Consider the following 27966-nt stretch of genomic DNA (forward strand, 5'->3'; position numbering starts at 1 on the left):
AGTCTGCATCCATTTGATTTGTCCTAATTCAGAGCCTTGTCATCTCCATCTGCAATCTCATACCCAGATTGAGCATGGAAATCGACACAAGCGTTCCTAATATGCAAATAGAGATCTGCAGTTCCACTTCAAAGCAGTAGCTTCTGAAGTGGGAGTTTTAATTATTCCGTTTTGAGTTAGTGACTCTGCAAAAGCTGTTTTTTTTTTTTTTCTTCTTCCTCTGCTGGTGAGTTGGGTGTTCTTTTTCTTTTCAGCTGTGTTACTGACACCTTGCACACCTTGCAGTAGGCATTTCTCATTCTGTCTGTCAAGCGAACAGTGAAATGATTGACCAGTTAATGATCCATTTATTTACTGATTGTAATCCATAGCTTCCTCAGGGAGTTGTGTATCCTGTTCTTGGGTTCTTTTGCATGTAATATCTTATATAACAGGATGAGATTCCTCATTCCTCATCACAGGAGTCTGGCATGAACTTCAAGAACAACGGCAGATACCAACTGCGTATTTTGTAGAACTATGTCTGCTTCAAAACTAAGGTTCCTTGGACAACAGAATGTGCCAGTGAGGTTGGTGGAGAAGAGAAACTGATGAAACAAGTAATATTATCATGAGACTGTTTATTGCATGGCAGAAGACAGGAACAAAGGGGCACAATCATGATGCAGATTGGTAACAGTTTGAAACGTCAAGTTTCTACAGGAACTACCCAAAATAGCTAGTGGTTTGCTAACTTGTGGCTGAAATCTTATCAGATTGTGAATATCTGTTTTCAAATCAAATTTTGAATGTTTTCAAATCCCTGTTGAAAAGTGAGATGCAATTATAAAGGTTAGTTACTTACAGTAAGTTATACTGCTTCACCTTGGATGGTGTATTTTCGTTTTGTAGGGCGATGACTTAAGGAGGCCGCTGACTGCTGAGGGAAGCGTGCAACAGCGGCACGCTCAGGATGAAATACTCCTAGAAGCCAACGCGTGCACTTGGGAGAGCACACGCTACGTGCGATATGCCCCAGGGTCAGCATAACCCGTCCGTGAGACTGGTGAGCCCTGCGTGGCGGGGAGGCACTCACTCACTCCGGCTGCTCCCCAGCTTCTTTGCCAGTGACTCAGGAGCTGGTGTTTGATGAGAATGTAATATAAAAAGGGAAGAATGGAGGCATCCCATAATTAAGGCTCGTAATAAGAGAGGAATCAGTTCGGCATGTGATATACAGTGAATGAGTCAGAGAAACGAAGGAAAAGGGAGTTTGATAGATGTAAAAGGGAAAGTGCAGTACTGAGAAATTGTGATGAATTGTGATGAGATGTTCAGAAGGAGCACAAAAAAGGGAAAGCAAAGTAATAAGACAGGAAAGATAAGTTCAAAACCAGTATTAAATACAAGAGCTAGGACTGTAAATTCAGGGGAGAAGTTGGAATGACAGGAGAAGTGTGATCAGGAGAGCTGGCTGGCATAGGGTATATGCTAGCAGCCTGGGAGAGTTTGGGGAGACAAATTTGATAGCGTTGCAGAAGCTGAAACAAGAAAAGATATGTCTATTGAGTTTGAAAATAACAGAAAGGAAATACTTGCATGCATAGAGTGATATATTTGGAAGAAAATGACTTCTTTTCATGCTTTTAAATCTTACGCTAAGTGAGAGAGCTTCTAGTCACGGGCAACATCAAATGTCTGGGATTGTCAGCCAGCATAATGGGAATGTTGTTGATGGTCAGGAAAGTACTCATTTTTTGCAGTATTATGGCTAAACTGATACCAGTTTGACGTCCTGAGTGAATAAATACTTATTGAGTCAGACGTGATTTCTACTGTGTAACCTTTTCTTGTCAGTCGAGGCAATGTAAAGAAAAGTGTATTTAAATTTGAGGCTAAGCTTTTTAATCTATTTTGTTTTCACAAAAAAAAACATTTCAGCAGTATATCTGAGGAGCACCTTCATTTAGGAATTATTCTGTCTCATACTTCTTTTTTTCCTATTGGCATGCAGACACAGGTAGAGCCATCTCTTCTTCAGCCTTGTAGCTGCAGTAGAGGGCTCTCATTTTTTTCCTGTTTCTTCTCACCAGGCTGTCACATTTTGCAGATGTATGTAAGTTAATACTGCTGTGACACACCTGTCTCATTCACTGAAATTGTTATTTTGACTATGAACTATTTAAAAACTGTTTTAAATGAAAGTTGGATTTTAATTACATCTAACAACGTGTAAAAATCAAGGGCTTATGTGCAATGGAGGAATCTATGCTGCTGTAGACTTGGTATATGATTTCATTTTTATTCATAGTTTTAAGCCTTGTTTGATAATTTACCTTTACATTAAAAAAAAAAAGCATCGCATATAAATTGCAGGAGAATTGCAAAAGTCTGTAAAATTTTAAAAACTCTTCTTACATGCTTTCTATTCTGCAGTCAGCTATCAGATTACATCTGCTGTCCACCTTACAGTTAGTTATTACTATCACTAGTACTTTGTTTAATTACAGCTTAATACAGTATTCACAAATTTTGAGGTTTGCTTTAATGCAGTATAAGTATATAAGCAAGATGGTTTTGAGCTACGATGTGCAAGTCAATATAATGGCCTGTAATAAAATAGCTGTTCAGGCTTCATCACATTTCTGAGGCTGCAGTTTTGTGAGGTTCTGGATAAAAGGGGATGTTCCAGAAACAGGGAGTTGAGACCAAGCACACAGGACACATAGCTGTCATTGCACAGCAGCAGGTGGAAAGTCGTGGAGGGGGTTGTGGGCGTCATAGTAAAGGAGGATGTTTTTAAACAAAGATTTTGAAGAAGGATTTAAATATATATTCCCACATGTTTATGAGGAGCTTTCCCACAGCAGAAGAATCAGGAGAGAGAAAGTGCGAAGGCACTTCTTTGAAAATCGAAGAGGTGGAGTGCCAGCGACTGGCACCATCAGTTGGCAAGAAGCAGCCTCTTGGTACTCTGACAGATAACGGGAAAGGTGGGGATAGATTCCAAGGATTTTGGAAAATCCATAGAGGGATGTGTAGGGTGGTAAAGTAGACGAGATTAATCCAGGCTGTTGCACAGCACGTGTTGTCTTTGCAAAAGTTGGTGACTACAGAGGAACATATAAGCAGCTTAATTTAGCATACAAAGGCCCTTTAATCCTAATTTTCTGACGCAGTTCGGTTTCTGAGGCTTTGCTGAACTGTGTTAGCAACAGCGATGGGATTTGTAAGCAGAGAGGAGGAAAAGAACTGCAGCTGAAAATACAATTTTGTCGTATGATACGCTGCCTGCAGGGAACTTATAAAAACTGGGGACACCTGCATAGCAAAAAGGGTACATTAGCATTCCACAGTGTCCTATGCAACTTCATAGAAGAGGATCGCTTGTGCATGTACTAGGAAAGCCCACAGTGTTTGCTGAGACAGTATGAGAGATGCAAACTGTCGGCCAGAACTGGTAAAACAAGAAGGATAAGAATGGAAGTAGGACCTGGGATTTAGTGGCTAATCATTATATTGAGGACTGTCCCAATAGGAAGCCAGATAGGAAAACATTATTAGTGATTGAAGAATGTGATATGTGGAAAGGCTCAAGGGAGAGATTTGTCGCTAAGGCAGTCACAATAACCTGCAAAGTAAAAGGCAGTTTTGCTCTAGGGCACAGACTGGGGCTGCTATTTAGGTGGGGTGCACCCACTTTTGCACCCACTGCAGGCGTAAGTAAGTTAGGTGCTATCTACTCATAATGAAGTCTTGGGGCAGCTGCAGTTGCACTCAATGGTTTTTTTTTTTCGTTTTTTTTTTTTTTTTCTTGTTAGTGCAGCTCTGCACCATCACTGAAATCAGTCATCTGTGCTAAAGGTGGAGCTGGCTCTGATGGATTGATTGCCATCTCGATCCGTGTATTAATATAGATATATTAATTCAGTGAGGCTAGGCTGCAAGTGTTAGACAGGATATATGTTTTTCAACTAATGTCAATTCAAGTAAAGCATGAGTCTGTACTTAGAAATCTTATTGCTGATTCCCACAAGTTTAAAGGTTACATTTAGTCTTAATAAAAAATGACAATATGACTCACATTGCTGTTTCAGAGAGTATGAAGAAGAAATGCTGTCAGTGCTAAAGAACTTTCGGGGGACAAGAATTTCATCAGATGAACAAAAAAGATTGAAAAAAAAAAGAGTAAAAATTGAAAATGTCTGCTTGACTTTCACTAAAGGTATACCTGAGGAATGTGGAAAACATCCCTCTGGAAAATCAGCTGATTTTAACAATACGTGATGTATGCAGTTCTCCAAAGAGAATAAGTCACACTTTGTATTTAAACAGGGCTCAGCTTCACAGCTGGTATAAATCAACAGGATTTTGTAGGAGTTGATGAAGATAATACTGAATTGTGCTTGTTTTAGGATTTAGTCCTTTCCACACTATGGAAAACATGGGTTTTAGTGATCTCAGTCAACCAGGCAGAACCATACAAGACTAAACAGGTTGTTAATCTGAAATTACCTTAGGGCCTTTTTCTTCTCCCACTGAAATCAATGTCTAAGTTCCCATCAGTTTGAGTGGGACATTAAACACACTCACACACATACACACAATACTAATATCCATGTTAATGTGTTTTCTAAATATATGAATTAATCAGCAACCTGGTAAACTGGTTCAACAGCCTGATGCATTTGCTGAATCAACCTTGCTAAAAGTGATGCACCATCTGCCTCCCACTTTCTAACATTCTGTGAAAACTAAGCAACATTTTGATGAAAGTAGTTATTTTTGCCATTAAAGGCCTTAATCTGTGCTCAGGCAAAATTGCTTAGGACAAGATGCGGTGTACCTCTCCTGGACCATGCGTGTAAACTATGTTTGTGGCAGAACTTTACATAGAGAAGAAAAGGTTAGTATCTACACTGTCTTGAACCATAATTCTTAGATGTTTCCATAAGTATTTCCTAAATACTGTGATTTGCGTTGTATGTTTGTACATTGTATTGAAAAGCTAAAGAGAAAGAGATGAGGACAGACTTCTATTTGGTTAAAATCATTAAGGAAATTCAGTCCAACCCTCGAGGCAAACCACAGGCAGTTGAGCTTTTAGGAATGCTCAAGGGGTTAAAGTGCTAAATATCCATTAACTTTCTTCACTTTGGTGTTTTGGGAAAACCTTACCTGTAATGATTGCGTTTATTGCTGTCTTTATGGGTTAGTTTTACACTATTGGTAGCAAGTAGTTTCAATACTGGTATTTAAATGTGATCCCCTTTCATTACTTTTTTTTACCCTTTTTTTTACCCTTACTTTGCAAAGTAAGGCTCAAGGGGTCTTGGAGAGAAACAGAAGGACGTTCACAATCTTGTCTACCATAGTGGGTAACAGGGGAAAATAGAGCATTTTTTTCTGTTAAAACACATGAGGAGTACCACATTGTACCTGAGGTGAAACTTGCAATGGCTGAGAACCCCAAGAAATCCTGATCGGACTGTAAACTTCGCATTTGCGCCCTGGCAATTTTGTTTCTTCACCTGGTGCTCACTTACATTAATCCCACTCTGTATATGTGGTTCCTTTCCAAACAGGAGAAAGAAAGCAAACAGAGGGGGCCGAAGTCCCTTCTTAGCCTTAGCAAGCCTTAGCAAGATGACTCCAACGTGCGGTGACTTGTGAGGAGTTCGCTTGGAAATATCCCAGTGAGCACGGGAGCAGCGTGCAGCCTCTGTGCCTGCTTTCTTTATAAATGTTAAACATCTCCAGCTGCGTTTGTAGTAGGGAAAATAAACTGTGGATGGGCCTAACCATATCATTACGGGGGATATACCTCAGCTGCAGCCGCCGTATTGACATGCTGCTCTCCAAGCTCAGCAACCCTACCTCACCTTCAGACTGTTAACTCTGGCAGACTTTTGGGATCTTCGAAACGTGCTGACAGTCATTTTCTGTTGTGCTGGCACGGTTTAATAGGCCCTATGTGTCATAAGTATGGGTCAGCCCTCATAAATATGCCTCTCTTGGCGTTTCACAATTGTCTGCGAAGGTGTTGCTCAACCGGAGTCCCAGCCCTGCAGCCACGGTGCATAGAGGTGTTGGATCTCCTGGATCAGATGTGGGCCCTGAGGCAACCCTGGCTGCAGCAGAGCCGTGTTCAAACTAGTGCCGACCCTGCTGCTGAATGATGATATCCTTTCTGACTGCCCTTCTTGCAGATGTTTCCAAGAGCTGTGTTTTATTTGCGCATCAACAAATGATCTGATATTTGCTAAGGGTTTGAATCCAGCCATTGAAGAATAATAAATGACTGTTTAGGTTAAGCTGAAATTTTGCAGCCTGATTCAGTTACAGCGGTGACTCACTTAGAGTTGGTTCTCACATGATTCACAAAGAGTATGGGTGACTCAACCCACAAATTTACTTAGCTCCCATGTTATTTTCCCTCTCAGTGAAAAAAAAATAATGGTTATAATAAATAATCACAGCAAACTTTGACTTACCCTGAGGTAAAATAAATGTGTGTGTTGAAAGGCTGCATATTTGTAATAATAAATTATTTACTGAGGTAAGGATGAAATAATAGGACATAGGAATCATTAAACAAGAAAGATATGTGCCATGCATTTTGGTTGATTCTGCTGCATAGCAGATCTAAATAAAGGAAGAAGAGTTATTTTTGTCTGATGGAGGAGTTCAGCAAGGCTGTTCTGACAATGTCCATATTTACTGCTACAGCTGGCCAGTTCTTGGCATTTGTTTTCTGAAATAAGTAGGTTTAGGTACCTCTGTGTCTGGGTCAGACAAGCGATGCCAATTCAGAAAGCGTGAGATACCTGAGTTCTGAAAACTGGGTCTTTGTAGGGTGTCCTTGGCTGGTCATGCAAAGTCCTGAAGTGCCTAACGTTGCCTGAAAAAATGTTGACCGAGTTCCGATACAATATCAGATTCACAGAGGTAAGCCATTCTGTCCCAACAGGAGCCATGAGACACCAAGTTTTTCTTCAAAAGGCACAACTGCTATCAGTGTTGCATAAGCATATTCACAGACACATGGCTGTAGTGTAAATACAGTCTAAATTACTACGAGTTTTGAGCTTAGAGCTAGCCAGAGGCTGTCAGCATATCCTTTTTTGGGTTGTCCCAAAAGGATATAAATATCTAGGTAGCTACATACCTCTGAGCTTCTTAGCACTGAGTGAGTAATCACTCTCCCTTTCATAAATGAAACAACAAAGAATCTGGAAAATGAAGAAATTATGCTGTGTCAGCTGACTTGGTCATTAAAAAGGTCATTAGCAACCAGGATTATTTCTTTGCCTCACAAATACCAAGTGTCAATAATATCCATAAATTAAACTTTACAAGTCATATTTTTAAGGCATTAAATTATAGGGAACAAATAACGTGTGGCTTGAAAGATTAAGGAGATAATTCTGAATTCTTTGAAAAGAACAGTTCTTTTGCAGATTGTGTCACTGGACAGGAAATGTCAGCATGGTTCAGGTGTGGTAAGAAATTTCAGCAAAACAAAATGGATGGCAATGGCAAATTCCTCAAAACCAAGGAACATAAGCAGTGACCCTGAGAGAGGGTACATAGGAACTGTGTCAGGATTTAAAACACGCAGCTAAAGGACTTCTGTGGTAGAGAGAGAAGAAGGAAAAAGCTAGAAATTAACTTTGGAGTGTCACATGCTGAACGAATGCAACACAAAGTCCAGTGAAGCATTTTTGTGGTACAAAGAATGCCGTCCTTTTATCACAAAGTTTTCCAAGCAGCCACAAGCTGTTTTAGGGTTCTTTGACAAGAGTGAACCAAATACACATATTAATTTGAACTTTCCCTCAACTAAAGAAGGTAAAGGATGGGTTTGTGCTCAAAGTAGAGGACTGGGATTTATTTGTTCTTGGTTTTGCCGCAGTCTCCTTGTGCAAGCTTAGGCCAAGCTATTCATCTCTTCATGCCACTGTCTCACTCTCTGTAAAATGCAGTTGATTGTACATATAGCACAATGGATGTTTGAGGCTAAATTATTTAATGTTTGCCAAGTGCTTTGAGTTTTAATACTGGGAAGGGCAAATTACTAAACACTCTGCTGCATGCAAAGTTATGCTCAGTAGTGTCTTGTTAGACACTGATGCTTACTGTATATAGTTTAGTACTGCAAGCTGGTCCAACCTAACTGGTTCTGGGATTGATCTGGAACAGAATAGCTTATTTCTTTTTCATTATGCTAATCAATGAAATAAAAGTTCCCCCGACTGGCATTTAGAATACCAGAGTTTGCAGGTTTCTTAGGCTTATGCAAGTTAGCTTTGCAAAAAGCTTAATTTTGGGGGGCACAGTCTGTTTATGCATGTACCATACACATCGTACCAGTGAAAGAACCTGCAAAAGCAAGGCTTGTTCTTATGGATATGTACTGATAGAAGTCAAAGACCTGACGTGAACTGGCTTACTTCATAAGCATTGCCCATCAAACACAGAAACCTCTTTCCATATATCAGCTGTGAGCGTGCCATGAACAAATGTATCTTTTGATAGGTAAACCACAGCTACGTTTCTCTAAACATGACTTTTTGGTGTGTGTTTCTAAATTCGTTTTCCTATCAGCGCTGCTAGTAGATCACGTACGGTGTATCATTAATAATCATAACATATAACATGCCTGTTCTCCTTATTGCTGAGCTTCCATGTAAATACCCGTGTGGTTCTTTGCTGCTATGGGACTGTCACAGCAGATGCTTTTGCTTTTTCTATTGCTGTAAACAAGCTGTTGTGACTGATACTTCTTTTCACCATATGTCCCGAACACTCCCAGTTCATAGTTATATGTCATTTCCAGGATGCTTTGTAGGGTGTGTATGCCTCCGCCCCATTTCAAAATCAATGTTACTCTCAATGGATTGACTAATGACTGCAAGGTGTTGCTTAGCATGCTGGTTTTGGCTGACAGTGCTACTAAATGAACAGTCGTTTGCTTAACATGTCTTTCATGGTTCCCATGTGAAGTAATTTTTACTGACAAATTGAACATGCTGGTGGCTTCAGGTTTGGTGGTGAGCATTTATCTGACTGCCTCCTGAGATCAAAAAGAAGTATGACCCCAACTTGTTACCTTGAATATTGATAATTTTGCCCTGTCCCTTAGCTCTGTCCTATGTTTATATTGTCCTCCTTCATGTTGTATTGCTGATCTCATCACTACATCCATCATGAATTTGTAGAGTAGGAGTGGGTGGTGAGTACTAAAGAAAACTGTGATGTACCTGCAAGTGTGTTGTGCTGATGCAGTGCGTAAGATGTTGCAATGCTGTCCCACTGTGAGGAAATAGGACGGATGTCAAGTTTTCTTTCTTTTCTTGTCGTATGTGTTGTTGAGTTAGACCATTCTTAACCCTATTCAAGGAATAGGATGTGCAGCACCAAAGAGAAATTGCTTATGCACAGCAGATGTATTTACTTGTTATTATAGTGGGTGGACGTGCCTTATTATTCACCTATGACATGTTGACCTTCCAGAAGGTCTACCTGGCATTTTAGTAATAGCATATGTGACAATACAGTATTGAGTGTGGTCAGGGATGGTGTCCCTGTTAATCATTTTAATGAAAGCAATCATCTGGAGGTGAACAGAAACTGAATTTAATCTTGTAAACACGTGAAATAAGTTAAACTACAGGAAGGAGCATTCTTTGACCATCTCTCTCATCTGACACTACAGATTTCTACATTAAGTGGTTGTCTGAGCCTGCGTCATGTATGCTACGTTGCTGGACTATCCTCACAGCTTCATGCATTACTGTTGGGAAAATAGCTGGTGTGAAATACTTTTTTTTTCCTTGATAACTGGTGGAATTGTTCATGTTGCCATTAGAAAATAATGTATAGCTTGTACTTTGTTAGGTATCTGGCAACAAGTGAGTGTAGGTAAAGAGCTAAGGGGGGCTCTTGAGGTTAGTGTGGATGTCTACACGCAGCTTCTCGTAGCTCCACGGTGGCTGGGCCAAAGCTTATTTGTATGGATATAATGCGGCTTCTCAAACATCTGTCCTTTTTCTAACATAACGGTGTAAGTTCTGCTTCCTGCTCTTGTTCTTCTCACGTGTAAAGTCCTTTAATTCTGGAAGTTGTAGCCGAGGGAGCGGTGTTTGAACTAACAGTGGCTGTGCCCTTCTCTGCACCTGCCACTCAGATGGGATTACTGGAGACACTAAATCGGTGAATTTCTGCATTCACATCTTTCGTGAGTCAAGAAATGGATAAAAAGAGCCTGATGTAACTATATCGATGTGTAACATTAGTCCCTGTGGAGAGGCAAAGATTATTGACATTATCTTTGTGGCAAACGGATGTCTGTAATGAATGTCCAAGTCATTTCTTTCACTCTTTGTGTGAATATCAGCAACTTGAAGCACTCGGGGTTTTTTTAGGATGCACAACTGGATCTTGGGTATGTTATCTGGCCGTAGTGCTCAGTCTTGATGAGGGCACGTCTTAGTGACTGGGTATTAGTTGGGCTGTGCTTGTGAGTGTGGTCCTGAGTTTAGACATGATGTTAAGGAGGGAATGTCTGTAAAAACAGCCCGACGGAGTTGTCCCAGAAAAGAGTACGTCTGCACTATGTATTGTCCAAATCAAATCATGATTTTATAATGTGTTGGATTTAAAATGTATTTTGGTGTAGTAACTACTTTCCTGTGCTTGCATACACAGCCAAATCTCTCCAGGTCAAATGGAGAGGCCAAATTTCTCCAAGTACAGAACAGTGTTGGTTTTCATTGTGTCTCTTTCACAGCAGTTTACGGCGATGCTGAGACAGATAAATCTTTTGAGTGCATATGATTGCTCCCACTGCCCCAGGCACAGGATGTCTTTTTTTCTTTGCTCCCTTTGCCAAATTCCCGAGGATGAGGACTGTAAGCGACTGCCTGGTGTTATGCAGCGGTCTGAGCATCCTGCTGTTGGTCTTTAGCAGAGCTTAGTGTGCTCCCCTGGTACAATGTCTGTCCCATTCACAGTTGGATGTTGTAGCAGGTGGTCTTTCATCTCCAGGTGCCTTTGAAAACTGTGTGCTATCACCTGGCTGTGCATGGTTTTTTTTCGTATTTTTCTTCTTGCCATAACTTGCACCTGCCTAAAGTAAATGTGCCAAACTGGCTTTGTTCTTGGAAGAAATGATAGTTCTATGGAACAGTTGTTATACGAACATTTACTAGTTCTGTGGCTTCTGAAATAAAATATATTCTGTAGGATTTCCAACTTCTCTTTGAATCCAAGAACCCATAATTGATTTACTGAAGTGGACCATTTTTTCCTCAGGAGGCTCTTTGCTGTCTGTCTGCTGGGGGGCAGAATTTAACGTGTGCAGCTGGGGAGGAGAAATGGTGCTTACCTCCTTCTCTCTTGTTTTGCCCTATGCCTGATGGGCTAGAGTAGAAATAATCTTTGTCTGGTTCAGAAAACATTTAGGATTAAGGATTTGACAGATGCTGCCTTCTGTCAGGGTTTGTACTGATGCAGGTCACCACTGCATGGCACCGTCCCTAGCCCACCGCTGGTAGCAGCTAGCTCTTAGGAAGTCCTGTCAAAGGCACAGTGCCCTAAAATTTAATGTTGGCTTGAGAAATGGAAGGGAACATTCTAATTATAGTTTTTTTGGGGGGGCTCCCAAAGTCCTTTTTGCATCCTTGGAATACCTTCGTATTGCCTGTGTGGTGACCTCCATATTATTTCCAGTCGTTTATTCTTCACATCATTCCAGAGGCAATACTGCAAGCAGGGGCTTTTAGGGAAATGGTGTTCTTGCCTGCCTGTGTGGCACAATGCTTGTTGTTTACACGACACAAATAAATTCAGGTGGTTTCCTTGTATGTTAGCTATCTGTACGGCGTATACTGGTGTTATTACACCAATCGCATATAGATTATAAGATTCTGAAAAGCTGATTGAAAAATGGTGAGGGGAGGTTTTTGTTTTTTTTTTAACACACTTAAAAATGTTATTTCTATTTTTCAGTCATCTTTACTCTTTGGAACAGAGTCGTATTCTTTGGTTCCATTCACATTCAGTTATGATGGTTGTTGTTGACCTTTACCACTCAAGGAAGTAAATTTGACCACAGACATTCAGTTTTCCTTATTGTTAGCGTTAGATATAACATATATACAGCAATTACATGAGTTAAATGACAATGGAAGTTAATCTCTACATTTTATAGTTACTTCTCTTGGAATAAATAATTACCAGGAGTTTATGGTTTCAGAGAAGAACACCTAACTGGAGTCAAAAAAAAGTAGGATTATGCTCAAGAATTTTTGCTGGACATCTATTGCTTTGTATTGCAATATGTTTCATAATGAATAACAGCATTCTCTTTTTTGTTCCTTACAGCTAAAACAAGAGAAACCAGAAAATATACCAGATTTAAAATACTTAGTAAAAGAAAAATTCACTGCACTGGAGAGCAAGAACAGTGACTCAGATTTGGAAAAGAATGAAAAATATATGTATTTTAAGGATCAACTTAAAGAGATGAGAAAACAATGTAAGTTTTTTTTTTTTTTTGATGATTCTTTGAACATTAAATGATAACGTGTACTAAATATTCTAAAATATGGAACTGCCAAACTCAGTTTGTACTCAAACTGCTCAGTTTATGGCTCAAACTGAGGTCTATTTCAAAACATATTTAAACTGATATTTGTGGAGCAAAAAGCCAGCGTAGTTACCTAGGTAGTTTTATTTAGACTCTCTCAGTTCCTGTCTTGCTTGGATACAAGTACCGTGGAAATCTTGCTTCACATCTCTTTTTGTAAGGTGGGCTTTTTCATCTGAAGACAGGGTTTTTTCCTTAATTGATAGGATCTTCTAAAAGGATTAGGTAAGCTGTTTTCATTTGTCACTTAAACAAATTGCTCCTGTTTCACAACTTCGGATGTGTTGCAACTCTAAGAAGACCTTTGCTTTAATCGTAGAACTATATTGTTGGAAAATGCTTACTCTGTGTGTTCTCAGGTTTACAGCTTCTATGCACGCACCATCTAATGCTGCAACATATTAAGATCTGTTTTTCTTGTTTTGTGTGGATTTATCAAGTGTTAAAATTTTAAGTTACTTGTGCCTGAATTGCAAGAAAAGTTGGAGAGTTAACAGCTTTAGTATTTATGCAACACAACAAAGTAGTATACTTTTATTGCCCTGCACAAATAGCAGCTATTAAAAATCACTCTGATTGCTGTTGCTGGGAAAGAAAGTTCATGGGCTCTAACACTATTTGTGCTGTTCTTCCCCAATCACGATTATGTTTGAAATCATATTATTCTGCTTGCTATCCCTTGACCCCTGTACCTATTCCCTCCTAGCCCACATTTTGATTTCAACATAAACTGGTATCTCAGGAACTTCAGGAGTCACAGATTAATGATTTATACCATTGGAAACTGGTATTCTGGATTCTCTCCTGTAGCTCTCCTGAGTTTTGTTTTTTTGGAGGCCAATCCAAAACCCGCTGAAACTAGCGGAAAGAATTTTCCTGCTGACTTCACTGGACTTTGGATTACTTCCCCATAGAGATTTATGAAGTGTGAGGACATGCCTGACAAGGTGAATTTTAGATCCGATATCTCAAGACTCACTAGGACTAGAGCTTGAGGGCTTAATACGTTTGTTTCCCATCTTTATGGTTTTTAACATTTTGGATTTGAGTATTAGCACTGATCTCTGAGTTTAATAGAGCTCCTGGCACCACTCTAAAAATGAACATAGCAAGTTGCAGACCACAAAAAAGTGTAATTTTCGCTCCCTACATAACCATAAAATTATTACTGCCCCACCATTATGTTGTAATTCCTAATTTCCAGGTGTTTGTAACTGAGAAGATAAAATCTTGATAACTGACTTTGGATTTACTTTCCACCCTGTAATTGCCTGAGGAGGGGGTGTATGCCCTAGTAATATATTTAGTTCAAGCTAAGTGACTGAGTTCTAACTGGCAGGCCTGTTAAAAAATCCCCAAATTAAATAATCCCCAAATTAAAAATCCCCCAAATAAATACGTATTCTTAAAAAAAAAAAAAAAAAAAAAAAAGATACAAGGAATACAAGGACATCATTATCTTACTACTGCCTGAAATCCAGATCTGTCTTAGTAGCAACTTGGACTTTTGTTTTGGTTGGGCACAGGGGTCAGACTGTGGCTGACAAGATAGAAGATGTTGGATGAACTGATGTGATCAGCATGCAGACTATTTGTCAGCTGAGTCAGCTTGGCTTTAGTAGGATTCACAATGTTTTTGATAATGTAAATCCATCATGTTTGTTCCTTTTTCAGCATTTAATGAAATTCTAAAGGTTGAATGGAAAATCGTTGGTTAACTTTCGGAGACAGTCTCAGATGTGATATAATGTTCTTGTATGTAAAATAACGATCTTGTGTTCAAATAAGCAATCTCGTTCAGCATCCCCTTTTTTGAAATGGTAAGCTAAATACCACCTCAGGTCTGCAGATAGAAGTGAGACGAAAATTCAGAGGTAAATTTCTCAAAGCAAGAATTCTGCTGCCTTAGACTTGCATCAGTGTGGCCTGTTCTGCCTCAGTAATCTGTTGATCCACCCTAAAGTCACTTTGGTACTTCATTTTCCTCTCCAAAATGCTCTTTTACCAGGAAGGCTACCGGAAATTCTTGAGTAATAATGTGTGACTGAAGATCAGTGAAGTCTGTTTATATTCACATACATAAATTTGCTTCCATGTGATGTAGTGACCTGGAACCAGTAAGGCTGCCCAATTTCTCTATTTTATGTAGTAATGTGATCTTCTTGCCATTACCCTCATCCTCTCTCCCTCCTTTTATGAGTTTTCCCTACTCATGTCTAGCCTTTAATTAGGCTGTAAACTCTAAACATGGAATTGAGTATTCACAAGCTTAAACATTACAGATACATTCTTGTAGGATCGGGACCTCTGATCTTAACATCTTTGTGAGAGGCTGAGCTGACTCGTGAACTCCAACTAGTACAAAAAACATTTTCTCATTGTTGGGCTCTACGTAATAAAGCGGTGTGTGGAGATGTGTAGTAGAGCACTGTCAGTATTATGTAAAATGCCACGTATACCAAGTAGAAGGCAGTGTTACTGTAAATAAAGTGGGCTCAGAGTGTTGTATGTGTATTCTCTAGCTTCTCCTTTATGAGCTGTGCCTTCATAAGCATGGGTCCTTCAATACGTATCCATAATATAGTGTGTCTGCAAATTCTGGGACAGACTTTAAAACTGCTTTTGGGGGGTTATGTATATCAACAACTTCATTAACAGCTACCCGTTTAATATCTTCTTTTCAACTATTAGTGTTGCCAGGTTTGGGCACAACTTTGTGCATAACCCCTGGCCTGTTTAAAGCAGTGCGGAGACATATACAGTGTGGTCCAATTTTTAGCTCTTTCCTGGGATTTGGTTTTATTGCCAACTCAGATGAAATTTCAGAACTGCAACCAAGTTTTCTCAGAGGAGCTTTCATGGTATTCTCCTTTGTCCCAGCCTTTTCCACCTCAAAGGGGCAGAAGGGATAGATGCAAAAGTGATTTGCTTTCCATGATGAGTTACCATTAATCTTTGCATATCTTTTATGCAGGTTTAACATTTGTATTCTGGAATAGCTGAACAAGGACACGTTATGTACTCATGTTATCTTGTTACTTGGGAATCAGTTAGGATTTGAAGGAGAAAAACATTCTCAACACAAGGATTTTAGGTACAGTGCAGAGCATGAAACAGTTAAATATAACCTTGCTTTAACAGAAAATGAAGAGAGCTAATATATTTTCCATCTTGTTCTTGAGATTCTTGATGTTTACTGCCACAGTAAATGCGAGGGAAAGGGAGCTGCATGGTTCTTACCTGCCACCTGAGAGGTGACATGCGCTGCAGTGGGCAGCTCTGATGCTCAGGGAGCTGAAAGACACCCTGTCACCTTCACGTTGTCCTCTTCTCCAGGCAGTTCTGCAGGGAGGAGACCTTCTTAGCTTTGAACTTTAAGCAGCAGCAGATGATACCATGCCTTAGAGCAGTTTCTGTTCTGCTCATCTTTCAGGCAGTTTGCAGGCATTTTCCCTCAATCTCTGAGCTACTTTAGCTGGAATTTGTGCAGAATGATGCAAAATCCCCACCTCTGATGGTATATGTCAAAACACTGTCAGACAGGTTTTATGTGAACAGCAAGTGATTTTTGTGAAGTCTGTTTCCAGAACTGTCTTACATTCCTAAATGCCCACTTCTTATTTTTAATAGAAGATAGTTTCATTCTTCTACTTAAAGCCGATTAGATTGTAACCAATAAAATAGAAGTGTTGATTTATTTTATTTTTTTAACATTTCTTTTACCCTGGAATGACTACATTATCTTTTCCAAATAATTGAGCTCTTGCAGCATATTCAGTAAATTTGGTAGTACTAGAGAATTCAAAATGATTGTATGTGTGGTTTCTACGGAAATTTTTTTCTGACCTTAACCCTACATGACTGATGCTCTCCTTACACGTAAGGGTCCCAGATCTGCAAAGTGCTTAGTGATCTACTTTTGATTAAGTGAAAAGCTTAAGCAAATTGCTTAAACTAAATTGCATGAGTAGGTCCTTTGAAATGGGTGAAATTGCTGGCATGTTTCACTTCCTTGTTGGATTGTAACCACAGAACAGAACCTTGCAGGACTGAGCCCACAGGAGCTAAGTCATGATTACTGTAGGAACTGTAACTTTGCATTTTGTATCTACTGTAAATTTAAAATCCCCCCTTCTGTTTAGTGTTGTATTACCGAGTCTTTTTATTTCATGCCAGTGTATATATATCAAAGGCATCTTCTGGCACAGAGTATGAGAATTTTGCCTTCATGAAATGAAAGTAAATGCAGTCTTTAATCTCTGTGTATCAGCTTAAGTTTCTGATACCCTGTGAAAAGAACTAATGAGAAGGTATAATCTTTACTCCTGTGACCCTAGCTACCACTGTTGTATTTGCTGAAGGTTATTCAGTTTCACATTCAGTGCACAAAGTGGGACAGGTTTCATAGCCCTTTTATAGTAGCTGATAACTTGCACTTTGGAATCCTTGATAACCACGTTCTGTGCGAATGCCTAACAGATGCACACTTAAGCAGTAGTCACTTTGTAGAAAGTGTTAAGATTTGAGTGAATGACAATATTGCTGGCTATGCCAAACGGTTTAAGGAGTGAATTTGGAAAATGTAAGAATGATTTTATTTATTTATTTTTTTAATAGGGAACAAATCATTAATAGATGCAGTATTCATTTTGGCAACTATTTTGTCATAGAAAACCAGTCATTGTAATGTAGCCTGGAAGGTAGCAACAATGGGGTTGTAGTGCTCTTCTGTGCCCTCTCCACTGAAGAAACAAAATCTCAGAGATTTTGAAAGGAAAACGTATGCATCAGATTTAACATTTTGCTGGGACAGGCTGATAGTTGTTACCAATCAGCAAATATATTCAAAGGAGCAAACTATAATATTTAATGTTCAAGTAGACACCATTATGCACTGTTCATACATATATTTTAAAACCATGAATTGGCTGAAAGAAAGTGATGTAAGCAGTGTTACTTTAGATGCAGTTTGGGATAGAAGAAGACAATAGTGTGAAAGGAATTCTCTTTAAATTCCTAAAACAGTCTATCTAGAGATTTCAGGAAAGACTGAATTCTTTGATTTGCTTTTATTAGGATAGAAAAACAAGCTGCAACATGACACTGTGTAGCATAATCCTTGACAATTTTAATCCAATTAATCCTCTCAACATTGTACTGAGGTAGACAAGTTAATTTTATTCCTCACCATGTAACTGACATGCAACTTGAGTAAATAGTTACCTGTGTAAATAAATAAGTAAATAGAAACTTGAGAAAAAGTTACTTGGGCAAAGTCACATCTTCATCTATGTGCTTAGCTTTTCATCTTTATACTTGCACGTGCTGGCAGAAGATCAGCTAAAAAATAAGGTTAATTTATTCTTCTTTGTATTGTAAATAAAAATACTCATTTAAGATCCCTTTACCAAGTAATTACGGTAAAACAACAGCAGCACAAAAGTTGAAAATTCTAACTGAAAGTGGGATTGGTGTTATGACAGTTTGGTGGTGTGTGTGGGATATGTGCTTTTCATTTATGTAAAGTTCCTTATAGGCAGCCCTGTAACTAGAAAAGAAATGAAAGCTGATCTAAGACTTGGGAAGGTAGCTTGCAGTTTAGGATACTTCAGTTTAGTTCTTTGCTTTGTTACAGTCTTTTTGTATTAGCTCAGGTCATTCTGGTTCAGAGCAGCAAAGATTTAACTGGGAGTTAGGTCTAAAATCTCTGTGGGTCGGAACGTTATACCTGTGTCTGCAACTTGGCTAAGTATTTATTGTGTTTGTGGACAGTGCAGGACAGGGTAATGAGTGTGGACTGGCACGTATCCATGCTGCCCAGGGCTGCTGCCCTGCGGAGCAAAGTAGCCACGTCCACGCTGCGCTGCAAAGCATTCAATTGGCCTGCTTCTCATGTGGCTCTCCTGTGGCACTAAATCATCGTCATTATTTTTTCAGATTTTCAGTTCAAAGAGCTGGAAGCAATAACATAACTGTGCTTTAGCCTGCCAGAGTAATGTTTTCATGGCACGGTGCTGAGGAAGCAAATTGCAGACCCTGAAGAGTGACATGAAGATGTTTAGAGGCATTTGTGTGAATGAGACCTGACTTTGGGGTAGGGCTAGAGGGCTGCCCTGAGCAGAGAGAGAAAAACTTGGCATGTTTTTGTCCTTTTGGGACTGTCCTGTCTGGATCTTTTCTGGGAGGAACTAGTTGGCTTGTTCAGAAGTGAGATAGCACATTTGTAGTTGTGAAGGATTAGGAGATCAGGGCCTGGGAATGAAATGCAATGAGTTAGAGTGATGATAATTATGTCAGATATATAAGCCCTCTGGTTCACAGAGTTATTGGAAAGAGATACAAGCTAAAGAAACAAGAAGCTCAAATGCTACAACAGTGGCAGTTACAGAGCACCTAAGATGAATATCCAAATTGCATAATTACTATCAAAGCTAGTATCCTTGCCAGTTTGTATGGAAGGAACAATTCTAGAGTAAATGATGCCGTCAGAGTTCCTCTCATGCAATCTGGGGCAATTTTTCCAGGTCAAAAATTAACACGTTGATAGGATAGCAGGCAGAAGCTTCCATTAGCAATAATTCTGAGTGGATTCATGGAGAACATCAGTTGCCAATGGATCTGGTGCAGGTTTCTTTGATGAAAAGATTGCTTTTGCAGTGTGATTTATCAAAGTACTTTCTGCAGACGTTTATTGCTTTGGCATTGACAGGTCTGAAGTGGAATTTGTAGTTAAAATGAAAGAGGAATCAACCTACCTCCTCAAACAGTCCTGCTCCGGAGCGTAGGAAACATGGGTTTTGGTCTCAGCAATTTAAAATCAGATCTGAACTGACTCTGGGTCTACTAGGTGATTGACTGGTAGGCTCTGGAATCAGATTCTCCCTTTCCGTGTTCAATGTGTATTTAACTATACGTAGAAATGGAAACAACTGCAGAAGGAAATACAGTGTCAAGACATGGATCCTTTAGCCCTACAGTAAATGCACTCAGCTGAAAGGTATCTAAATCTGAAGGAGCATCAGATGAAGGTCTGTCTCGTTATAAATAGCTGCCCTCCCAATCAGTGAATATTTAAGGATGAGCTCTTTTTATCTCTTTCTATGTCTCTCATCTGATCTATACACGTATTTTTTAAAGATCTACATTTCATTCCATTGCACAAGTCTTTGCAAGGTATAATTCTTGCTTTCCTACCAGCCCAGCTTTCAGGGCTTTCAAATCAGCACTGAGTATATAAAGTCTAGGAAGGAAATGGAGTGTTGCAGAGAAATATTTATTATTATTATTATACACTTAGGGACAATTCTTTGTTTGGGTAATTTACTGTTACTGTCATGGGATAATTCTCTTTTAAGCAAGCACATTGATGGCTACTAGTGTGGCATTTTTACTGTCATAGGTCAGAAAGGGAGTTTCTGGATGCTGATTCTGTTCCTTTGATGTTGCAGTCAATCACACCATCTAACAAAATGCCATACATTAACTTTTTCCCCTCTGCTTATATTGGAAAAGTGATGAAGAGCCTTAGAACCTTGTTCAGATGGTAAGAAATATTCAGGGAAAGTAAATATTTGGTGAAATTTGTGCTCATTTGTTCTTGAGCTAGCACTGCACCCTAGCTTATATAGATCTTCTCCCTCACTGGTGTGTAGTTTAATTCAGTCAGTTCCTGTATTTCTTGGCTGTATGGTAATCCTTTTGTTGCAACACTGAAACTTAAAAAAGCTTATGTCTTGTGACCATAAATGAAATAATCAGAAATGTTTTATACATTTCAGATGAGTAAGAAGCATAGAAATAGATGTCAAAGTTTGCCCACAGAATTCAGAAAACTTCAATAGATGCATTATACTCTATGGAAAATCTGTTTTCTGGTAATAAAACATGAGCAATTTCACTTCTTTCATGGTGTAGCAATACACCCTATTCTTCTTGTAAAAATCTGAGCAGTGAAAATGCAAGGATTGTGTCTGCCATCTTACTATAATTTTTCTTGCATTATGTTTTGTGTATGTCATTCAGACAAATTTCCAAGGTAGAGAACAGAGGACTTCCATTCTTGTGCCATGAGCTTACAGCTTAAACTTCAAGCGTGATTACAACAAATAAAGCGAAGAACTGCCCAAGGAGAAGGAGGCAATGAAAGAAGACGGGGAGAGAGCATACTTGGTCTTACGATTTTTCAGCTGAGACGTTCTCTTTTGGAGGTTAGGATATTGAAGAAGAAGTAGAAAAATAAAGCTCAATAGAGATTTAAACTTAGGGAACTTTGTTTTATTTACTCATTTATTCTGCTTATTAAGTATTTGTCTTACTCCTGGAGAGATAGTAGTTTCTTTTACCCTTCCTATGTGTTCATTTTAGTAATTTACATGTGTGACTTTGTGCCACCAGTATGCACAGAGATCAAAAGAAATTCTAGTATAAGTAGAATTCACCCAAGTAAAACATTTGGATTGAGTGCCAGCACAAAAAGCATTTGACGAAGTACAGGGAAGTAGATCTGAGATAATGCTGACTAAATAATAATCCATCAGTGCATATCACACTGCATGGTAACTTCAGAGTACTCTAGTTCAGAGAAAGGAAAACATTTGGTGCTTTTATGGTTCCTGAAACTATTTGCCATGTATCTCTTTGGTGTGCCCTTCAGAAGAGCTGCAGGTTGAGCTAGATCTTTGTTTGCTAAGCATCAGTGCAGCTTCTGAAGTCAACGGAATTTCCCTGATTTATACCTGAAACATACATTAACATGCAAAGTAATAATGTGCAGGAAGATGAATAAACATCCTCTACTTTTTTAATCAGTGGTTCATGTGTATTGGCTGCTTCCCATAGTTTTTGATAATCTTATTTCATTTCCCTCTTGAAAGCCTTAGGCACCAATAACCTTGCAGAAAAGCATAATTTCTTTCCATCTTAAATTTTACGCCGTGAAATTTACTGGAGATCTTCTTCACACTGCCCTGAGCTTGTTAAATAAATTGACCTGAAGAGAGCTAGAGAAATGCTGAAGGATTGCAAAACCCATCTTTAAGGTTTGTGGACCTCGGGCTGGATGCCAGAGCCCGGAGTTAAGTGCCTTGGCTCCCACAAGGAGGGTTAGGGTACGTCTACGTGAACAACTTTGTTCAGTGAGGGATCTATTCTGTCAGCAGAATGCGCTGTACATCTCTATGTCAATCACAGGTTTGCATAAGATCGCTAAAAGCATGCCAAGTATAAAGTAACACAAAAGGAGAGAATTAAGAGCTTTAACTGTAAGACTGAGCACACGTTTTATGTAGGTGGAGGGGAAGCGGACCATAGCTCTAATCTGTGGTTTGGGGAATTGCAGGCGCTCAAACAATTACTGATGTCTGGGAGCTGAAGTGGTAATTGTGTATATGGTCTCGTAGGGGTAACCTGTGATACGCAGCCTTTTAGTCACCATTAGCATGAAGTTGAAGTCAAACATCTTTGGTAGCATTTACACTTACTCTAAAACGGGCTAGAAGCATTCAGACGTTGTCACAACAGAGGGAGGAGTGGTTTAAGCTGTCACCTTTCCACTGTTACCCGCTCTCATCTGAGACACACCGCCCGACTTGACAAGTGTGGATGGGTTTATCACGTCTTAGCATCTCGAGTATGGATGCAGGTTTGTTGTGTTACCGGACCTGCCGTGAGTGATTGCGGGATTAAAGGCAAAGTTACTTAACAGGTGTGCCGGCAGCCACCAAAAATACCTCATGAGGGAGAGAAGTCACCCAACAACTGCAAGTGGAGCAATGGTGGGAGTGCTTGTTTGGTAGGAGACCGTCGTGTCTGCAGCACATGCCCAGCGATGCAAATAAATCCACACGTAAGAAAAGTCACTCATGGGGTGTTAAATGCGAAGATGGCACTTCTGGCTCCTCTGGAGCCTCCAAATGCCCCTTCCCAGATTACTGGTGGTGAGGCAAGGATACCAGGAAAACATCGCTGTAGGCTTCCCCGGCCTTGTGCCTTCTGTAGGGATTTGCTATTATTCATCACCAGACTACAATGGCTGGATGGGATGGGCCCTGAGTCTGACATCATGGATTTGCTCATATGCTTGTAAGCAACCCCTTGGCTTTAGGCTAGTCTGTAGAGGGCACTCTTCAGCCCTTTGGCTGAAGCAAGGTTTGCACACTGTGCAACAGTGTGAGGGGGCAGGCAAGACCACAAGCAAGAGGTGCGTGACTGTGCACTCCACAAAGAACAAGGAGGTGGGTTCTTTCTTCCATTGCCACCTTCTCTTTTGCCACTTGGATGGAGCTGCACCTCATTTCAAGAGCCAGAAAGGTCACAGGACAAAGCCCTACTCCTCCTTACTTGGGCTGGGGCAGCTCTGGGCAAGGCAGAGTTTCAGATCCCCGGAGAACCTGGGAGGGACTTACCAGATTTAGATGCCTTCGGGGTTAGGAAGCCACTGAACAGGATTTTTCATCATTTTGGACTTCATTGTCTGTAGTTTGCTTCAGTTCTTTGGATTTGGCCCAGACTTAAGTATTTTCTCTCACTCCCTGTCTGAAAGTTTATGGGTCAGTTCAAGACTTGATGAAATCAAAAGAAGCCTTTCCAGGAAGGCTTTCCAGGTTCATAAGGATCTATCTATAAACTTCCAGTATAAACTAAGTAGCTAGTTTACAATCAGATAGGAACACAGGAAAAATAAAACCCTGCGTATTGTAGCACGGAAGACTGTGCAGAAAAGCAGACGAGAGAGTTCTTTGAGGGGAAAAATGTAAAAGCTGCCTGATTGCTTTATCAGCCTCTGCAGTAAAAATAGTAATTACTGCAATTTAAGACTAATGAATAAATCACTGTATTAAAATGTGAACAAAAAAGTTTAACAAGTAATCATATGTAATCATTTGGCAGCTCTGTTATTAGTGTGGGCAAAGAAAGGTATTCACCTAACCTTTGCTGTAGCATCCATTGTGTTCCCCCCCCCCCACAAGAAGGATAAAATGCTCCACGTTCTCTGGCACAGTTTTCTTATGGCATGTCAGATGTCTACATGGTCTACATGTCTTCACCTAAGAAAACACCACTGTGCAGACAGCTCCACTGCAATTGTGTGGCTTTTGTCACATCTGTGACACAGCTATGTCACGGACAGATATTTTCCAGCTCCGTCGTGTGCTCTTTACCACTTCCCTCATTTTACCCAACTGCTCCCCAGCCTGAATCAGCATCCTTCCTGGTTTTTCTGCAGCTGCTTTCCCTTTTCGCATGACGCCACAAAGGCTCCCGACCTTCCTCCCTGCAGCGCTCCTCTTCACCTTGCCTCCCTGCCAGCTCCTCCTCAAAGTGTCACAGGACACGTTGCCCGTGATTGATGTGCTTAGTTTCACTGGTGAGGCCTTCATCAGTCTTGTTTTGTCCTGAAAAAAAAAATATCTGTGACGTAATTGCCTTGAAACTGCTTCATTTGCATTTGCTTTTGACTGCACAGCTGCTGATACGCCGGTGTGCTCCCAGGTCGGCTGTGTGCACAGCACAAGCAGTAATTTGGAGGAAAGTGGTGGTTATTGACCACTAACAGTACCGCTGGAGCTGTGCTAGCCATTGCTTTACATTTTCGTTCGAGTTGGAAAAACTAGTAGCCGAGTGAGTCATGAAACCCGCTGTAGCAAAATTCGGTTGTAAATGAAAGAGGAACATTTCCATATTCTTCATTTGGCTTAATTCCTGTGCCTAATGGCTGTGTATATACCATAAACATTGTGAAGGAGCAACCATGGAAACACTTGTTTTCTTGCATTGCTAAATTTACTCTGGGTTGAATATTAACACAGCGCCTGGCATTACTTTAAAAGCAAAAATAGCTAAAGCGTGACTCACTGTGAGTCATTTACTGCTAGTCCTGCTATACTGCCTAGAGCTTGACATTGAACAAGTTGGCAGCCTGCGTTGCTACATTTTTTTCTAGGAACTTTGAACACATTTCATTCTTGTGAATTCTCTTGTGCAACAATATTAAACACAGCAATGTGTTTATTTTGCTTCCAAAGTCGAATGAATCAGAAAATGGTGAAACAAAGACTATTTTTCTTGGAGATTCTGGAAGAGCTGGATTCTGAGAATTATTTTTTAGCTGCAATAACAAAGTGATTGCATGGATGTTAAAAGTTAATTACACTTTATCCAGATTATGTAACTTATATTTTAAACATTTTAACATTTTATTATTATTATTATTTACATTTTCAGCAGAGGCATGTGTGGAATCGGAGTACGGAGCCTGTAGTTGAGAACATTTTCTCTTTGGTTGGCAAAGGATTTTGGATGGGAAGTCAGTCAGCTCTAAGGGGCAGACAAAACGAGGCAACTGTGTTCCTATTGGCCTCGGTATTTAAAAGGCACACCCTAAATATGGTGCTTGGTATCTGACAGCGAGTAGCTTGCTGGCCGTCTGTGGGAATGCCTCTGAAAGATCACCTGATTTCGGTCAGATGGGAAAGGGTAATGAGAGAGGGCTGAAACCAAAAGCAGCGTGCTGAGGCAACCATGTGATGATAGCCTGAAATACACTGGCAGGGCCAAATATCACTCATCAGTATGCTAAAATTCGGTTTCCAACTAAATGTCATTTCTAACTAAAAGTCACTTCTGAGAACAAAAGATAACAAAACCTTAACGTGCTTTAATATTTTCCATACTCCTTTTTTACATTTTAAAATTATCACCATGGCTTGTGGAGAGCAAAAAATTCATTGAAGGGAAATCTTATGCTATCAGCATGCAACCATCTGCCTGTGTTTAAAGGATTTACCAGAAAACAAATTAAAATACCAATATAGTAAGTTCAAAACATCTGGGCACAGTTAAAATGTTTGTTATCTATCTCTTCCTTGAACTACAGATGATGAGAATAGAGACTGGATGGTGTGTTCATCTGTGTGTTTAATAATACATAATGTTGCAGGATCTTTATAAGCTAAAGAGTTTTCTCTATCTAATCTGTTAGAACACCAACTTCAAAAATTCGATTGCAGTGGTTCTCTATAAAAAGTCTCATTTTGATGACTGAAGAGAGAAGCAAGAATGATTTATTAGGCTTAACAGTGGCATCCTATGCATTGTCCTGATGTGCACTGTTCTATAGTATTTTAACACAGATTTATGAATAAAGGTGCACGCATACTTGCACTGAAGAGAATTCTTCTCTTCAAGACTTGAAATTGTTCAGTAAATTTAACTAAAATAAGGCTAAAGTCATTTTTCTATAGGTTTTCCTAACAATCATACCAAAAAATGATACCGTGTAATTTTCCTAGATTAAAAAAAATGACTGTTATAGCAAACAGTGTAAAGTGGGACATGGTTCTGATGTTTTTCTGTGTTACCTCTTTGACAGTGACCCCCAAATCACTGTTATTAAAATAGTTTCAGTAGTTACTCATGATAGATGCTCTTTAGCAATCTCTTCAAAGCCACTGAATAGGCTGTACCTCAGCCACACCTCCAGACATGTTATGCAGAATATAGACATGAGAATTTATGTTAAGAGTAAGACTGCGCCTTTTAAAAGACAGCTCTGTGTAGGAGGTTTTTCTGCTCTGAGGATCATCAGAAAGATTGGAGCTGCCTAAGGCATGATATCTCTTGGGCATCTCCATACACGCCGTGTAAGTGATGTTTCTATTAAGCTGTAGCAAATTATTCCCCTCACCGTGCGTGTGCTTCTGTGTACACATTCACACTTATCAACACGGAGAGGATGGGCAGGGCAGTGACGTGGAGTCTTTCTCTTTAGGACATACCAGAAGGTGATGCGCTGAGCTGGAGGTTAAGCTCACAGGAGCAAGGTAGTCTACCGCTGAACGTGAACTTTATTACCAAGTGCTAACTGTTTTCCATAAATGCCTAAGAAGCACACTATTGAATTGAAACTGGCATCCTGTTACATCTACATCCTAAAACGACAGACGAAAACTCTCGGTTCTCAAATCACTTTCTGTTCCAGTTATGAATCCAAGCTGATTTTCTTTAATATTTTCAAGTGATAGAACAAGCAGAACACATTTTATAAAGCTGTAAATCATGTGCACAGTGCTGAAAGACTTCACATCCACTCAACCAGTACAGGCAGCAGGGATGTCCATCTTGTTGCATTCTTCTCTTGGGTGTTCCAAGCGTGTTTGAAGTATAATATAGGAACCAATATGACTGTAAGATGTCAATGGAAAAGTGACTAACAAAGCAGTAACAAATTGTATTCTATGGATATATTAAGTTTCAGCATTGCCTTCAGCTGCAGAATGAAGGCTTTTTTTCCCACCCTTCAGATTCATCTTATCAGGTACATCTAACCTGGAGAACTCTTACTCATATATAATGGGTAGGATGCTTAGGATAAAATTCCTTATTGCCCATAAGCTTTGAATAATATTCTTATTACTAAGCAAATTTGACATAAAATGTAGTGCTTGCATAGCATAAGCTACAGATGGCCAGAAAAAAAAAAATGTTCTTTGTCTTTTGCCCTGGTTTTTGTGACTGTGCCTTTGTAGAACCAACCTTACTGACTAAGGTTGTCCTTTGAGCCTTTAATCTAGAATGTAGTCCTTCTTACTGCAGTTTGTCAGAGGTTGATTCACAAGCATAGTCATACAAGATCCAGAAGCATCGTTGGACTGACTTAATCACTATCACCTTTTGAGAAAAAGAGGCTGTGTGTTAAATTGCGCATTTCTAAGCAGCTTCCAAATTCTTCACTTTTTCAAAAGCCATTAGTCTAGCAGATTTCACTGCTTCTTCTTTTTTTTTTTTTTCCCTCACTTCTTAAAACCTATGGCAAGACTTTTATACTAATAGTGGCAGGTATTAGTGGACAAATTTCCCTGAGATTAACTAGAGAATAGAGACAGTTCACAGATACTTGCAATTGAAAAGATCTTCCAGTCATGAAATTCCATACTCTTGGAAAAGTCAAGTCACCAAGGAAGATGGGAAAGAGAGTAGAGATGCTATTCTCTATGCAGGTTAGAGACTCCTACTTAAATGCATACCTAGCTTGTGTATTTCAGATCTAGCTAGCTAGCTGTGCCACTTGAGAAATTCAAGATCCTGAGAGTTAAGTTCTTGTATAGAGTGCACATTACAAAGTTCCTAAATCCCCATTTAGGAACCTAAGGAACCATTTAGGATCCATGTTTTTGATTTCTGTATAAATTTGGAGTATCACTTCAGTTCCTTGGTTGAGAAGCTTGGTTAACGTTTTTATTATGTTGCCCTCTGTGTATCAGGGAAAGCCTGCTGCTCAGGGTAAGCATCTCCAGACATGTGCAGACATATTGAGTTCCTCTGCCTGCGTTGTCTCT

The 27966-nt window shown here is 39.7% G+C and overlaps 1 protein-coding gene across 4 annotated transcripts in view; it reads left to right on the top strand.

The window, feature by feature from the left end:
- NSMCE2 (NSE2 (MMS21) homolog, SMC5-SMC6 complex SUMO ligase) overlaps positions 1–27966 on the top strand; it is a 130048-nt gene that overhangs the window by 48022 nt on the left and 54060 nt on the right. For 2 of the 4 annotated variants that reach the window (XM_040547115.1, XM_040547117.1), the window contains one exon: positions 12367–12520. The exons of the other annotated variants lie outside the window; for them this stretch is intronic. In XM_040547115.1, the coding sequence (XP_040403049.1) occupies positions 12367–12520 (154 nt within the window). The remainder of the gene's footprint in view (positions 1–12366; positions 12521–27966) is intronic. 4 annotated transcript variants of the gene reach the window in all.

Source organism: Cygnus olor, chromosome 2, assembly GCF_009769625.2.
Source record: "Cygnus olor isolate bCygOlo1 chromosome 2, bCygOlo1.pri.v2, whole genome shotgun sequence".
Taxonomy (NCBI): Eukaryota; Metazoa; Chordata; class Aves; order Anseriformes; family Anatidae; genus Cygnus; species Cygnus olor.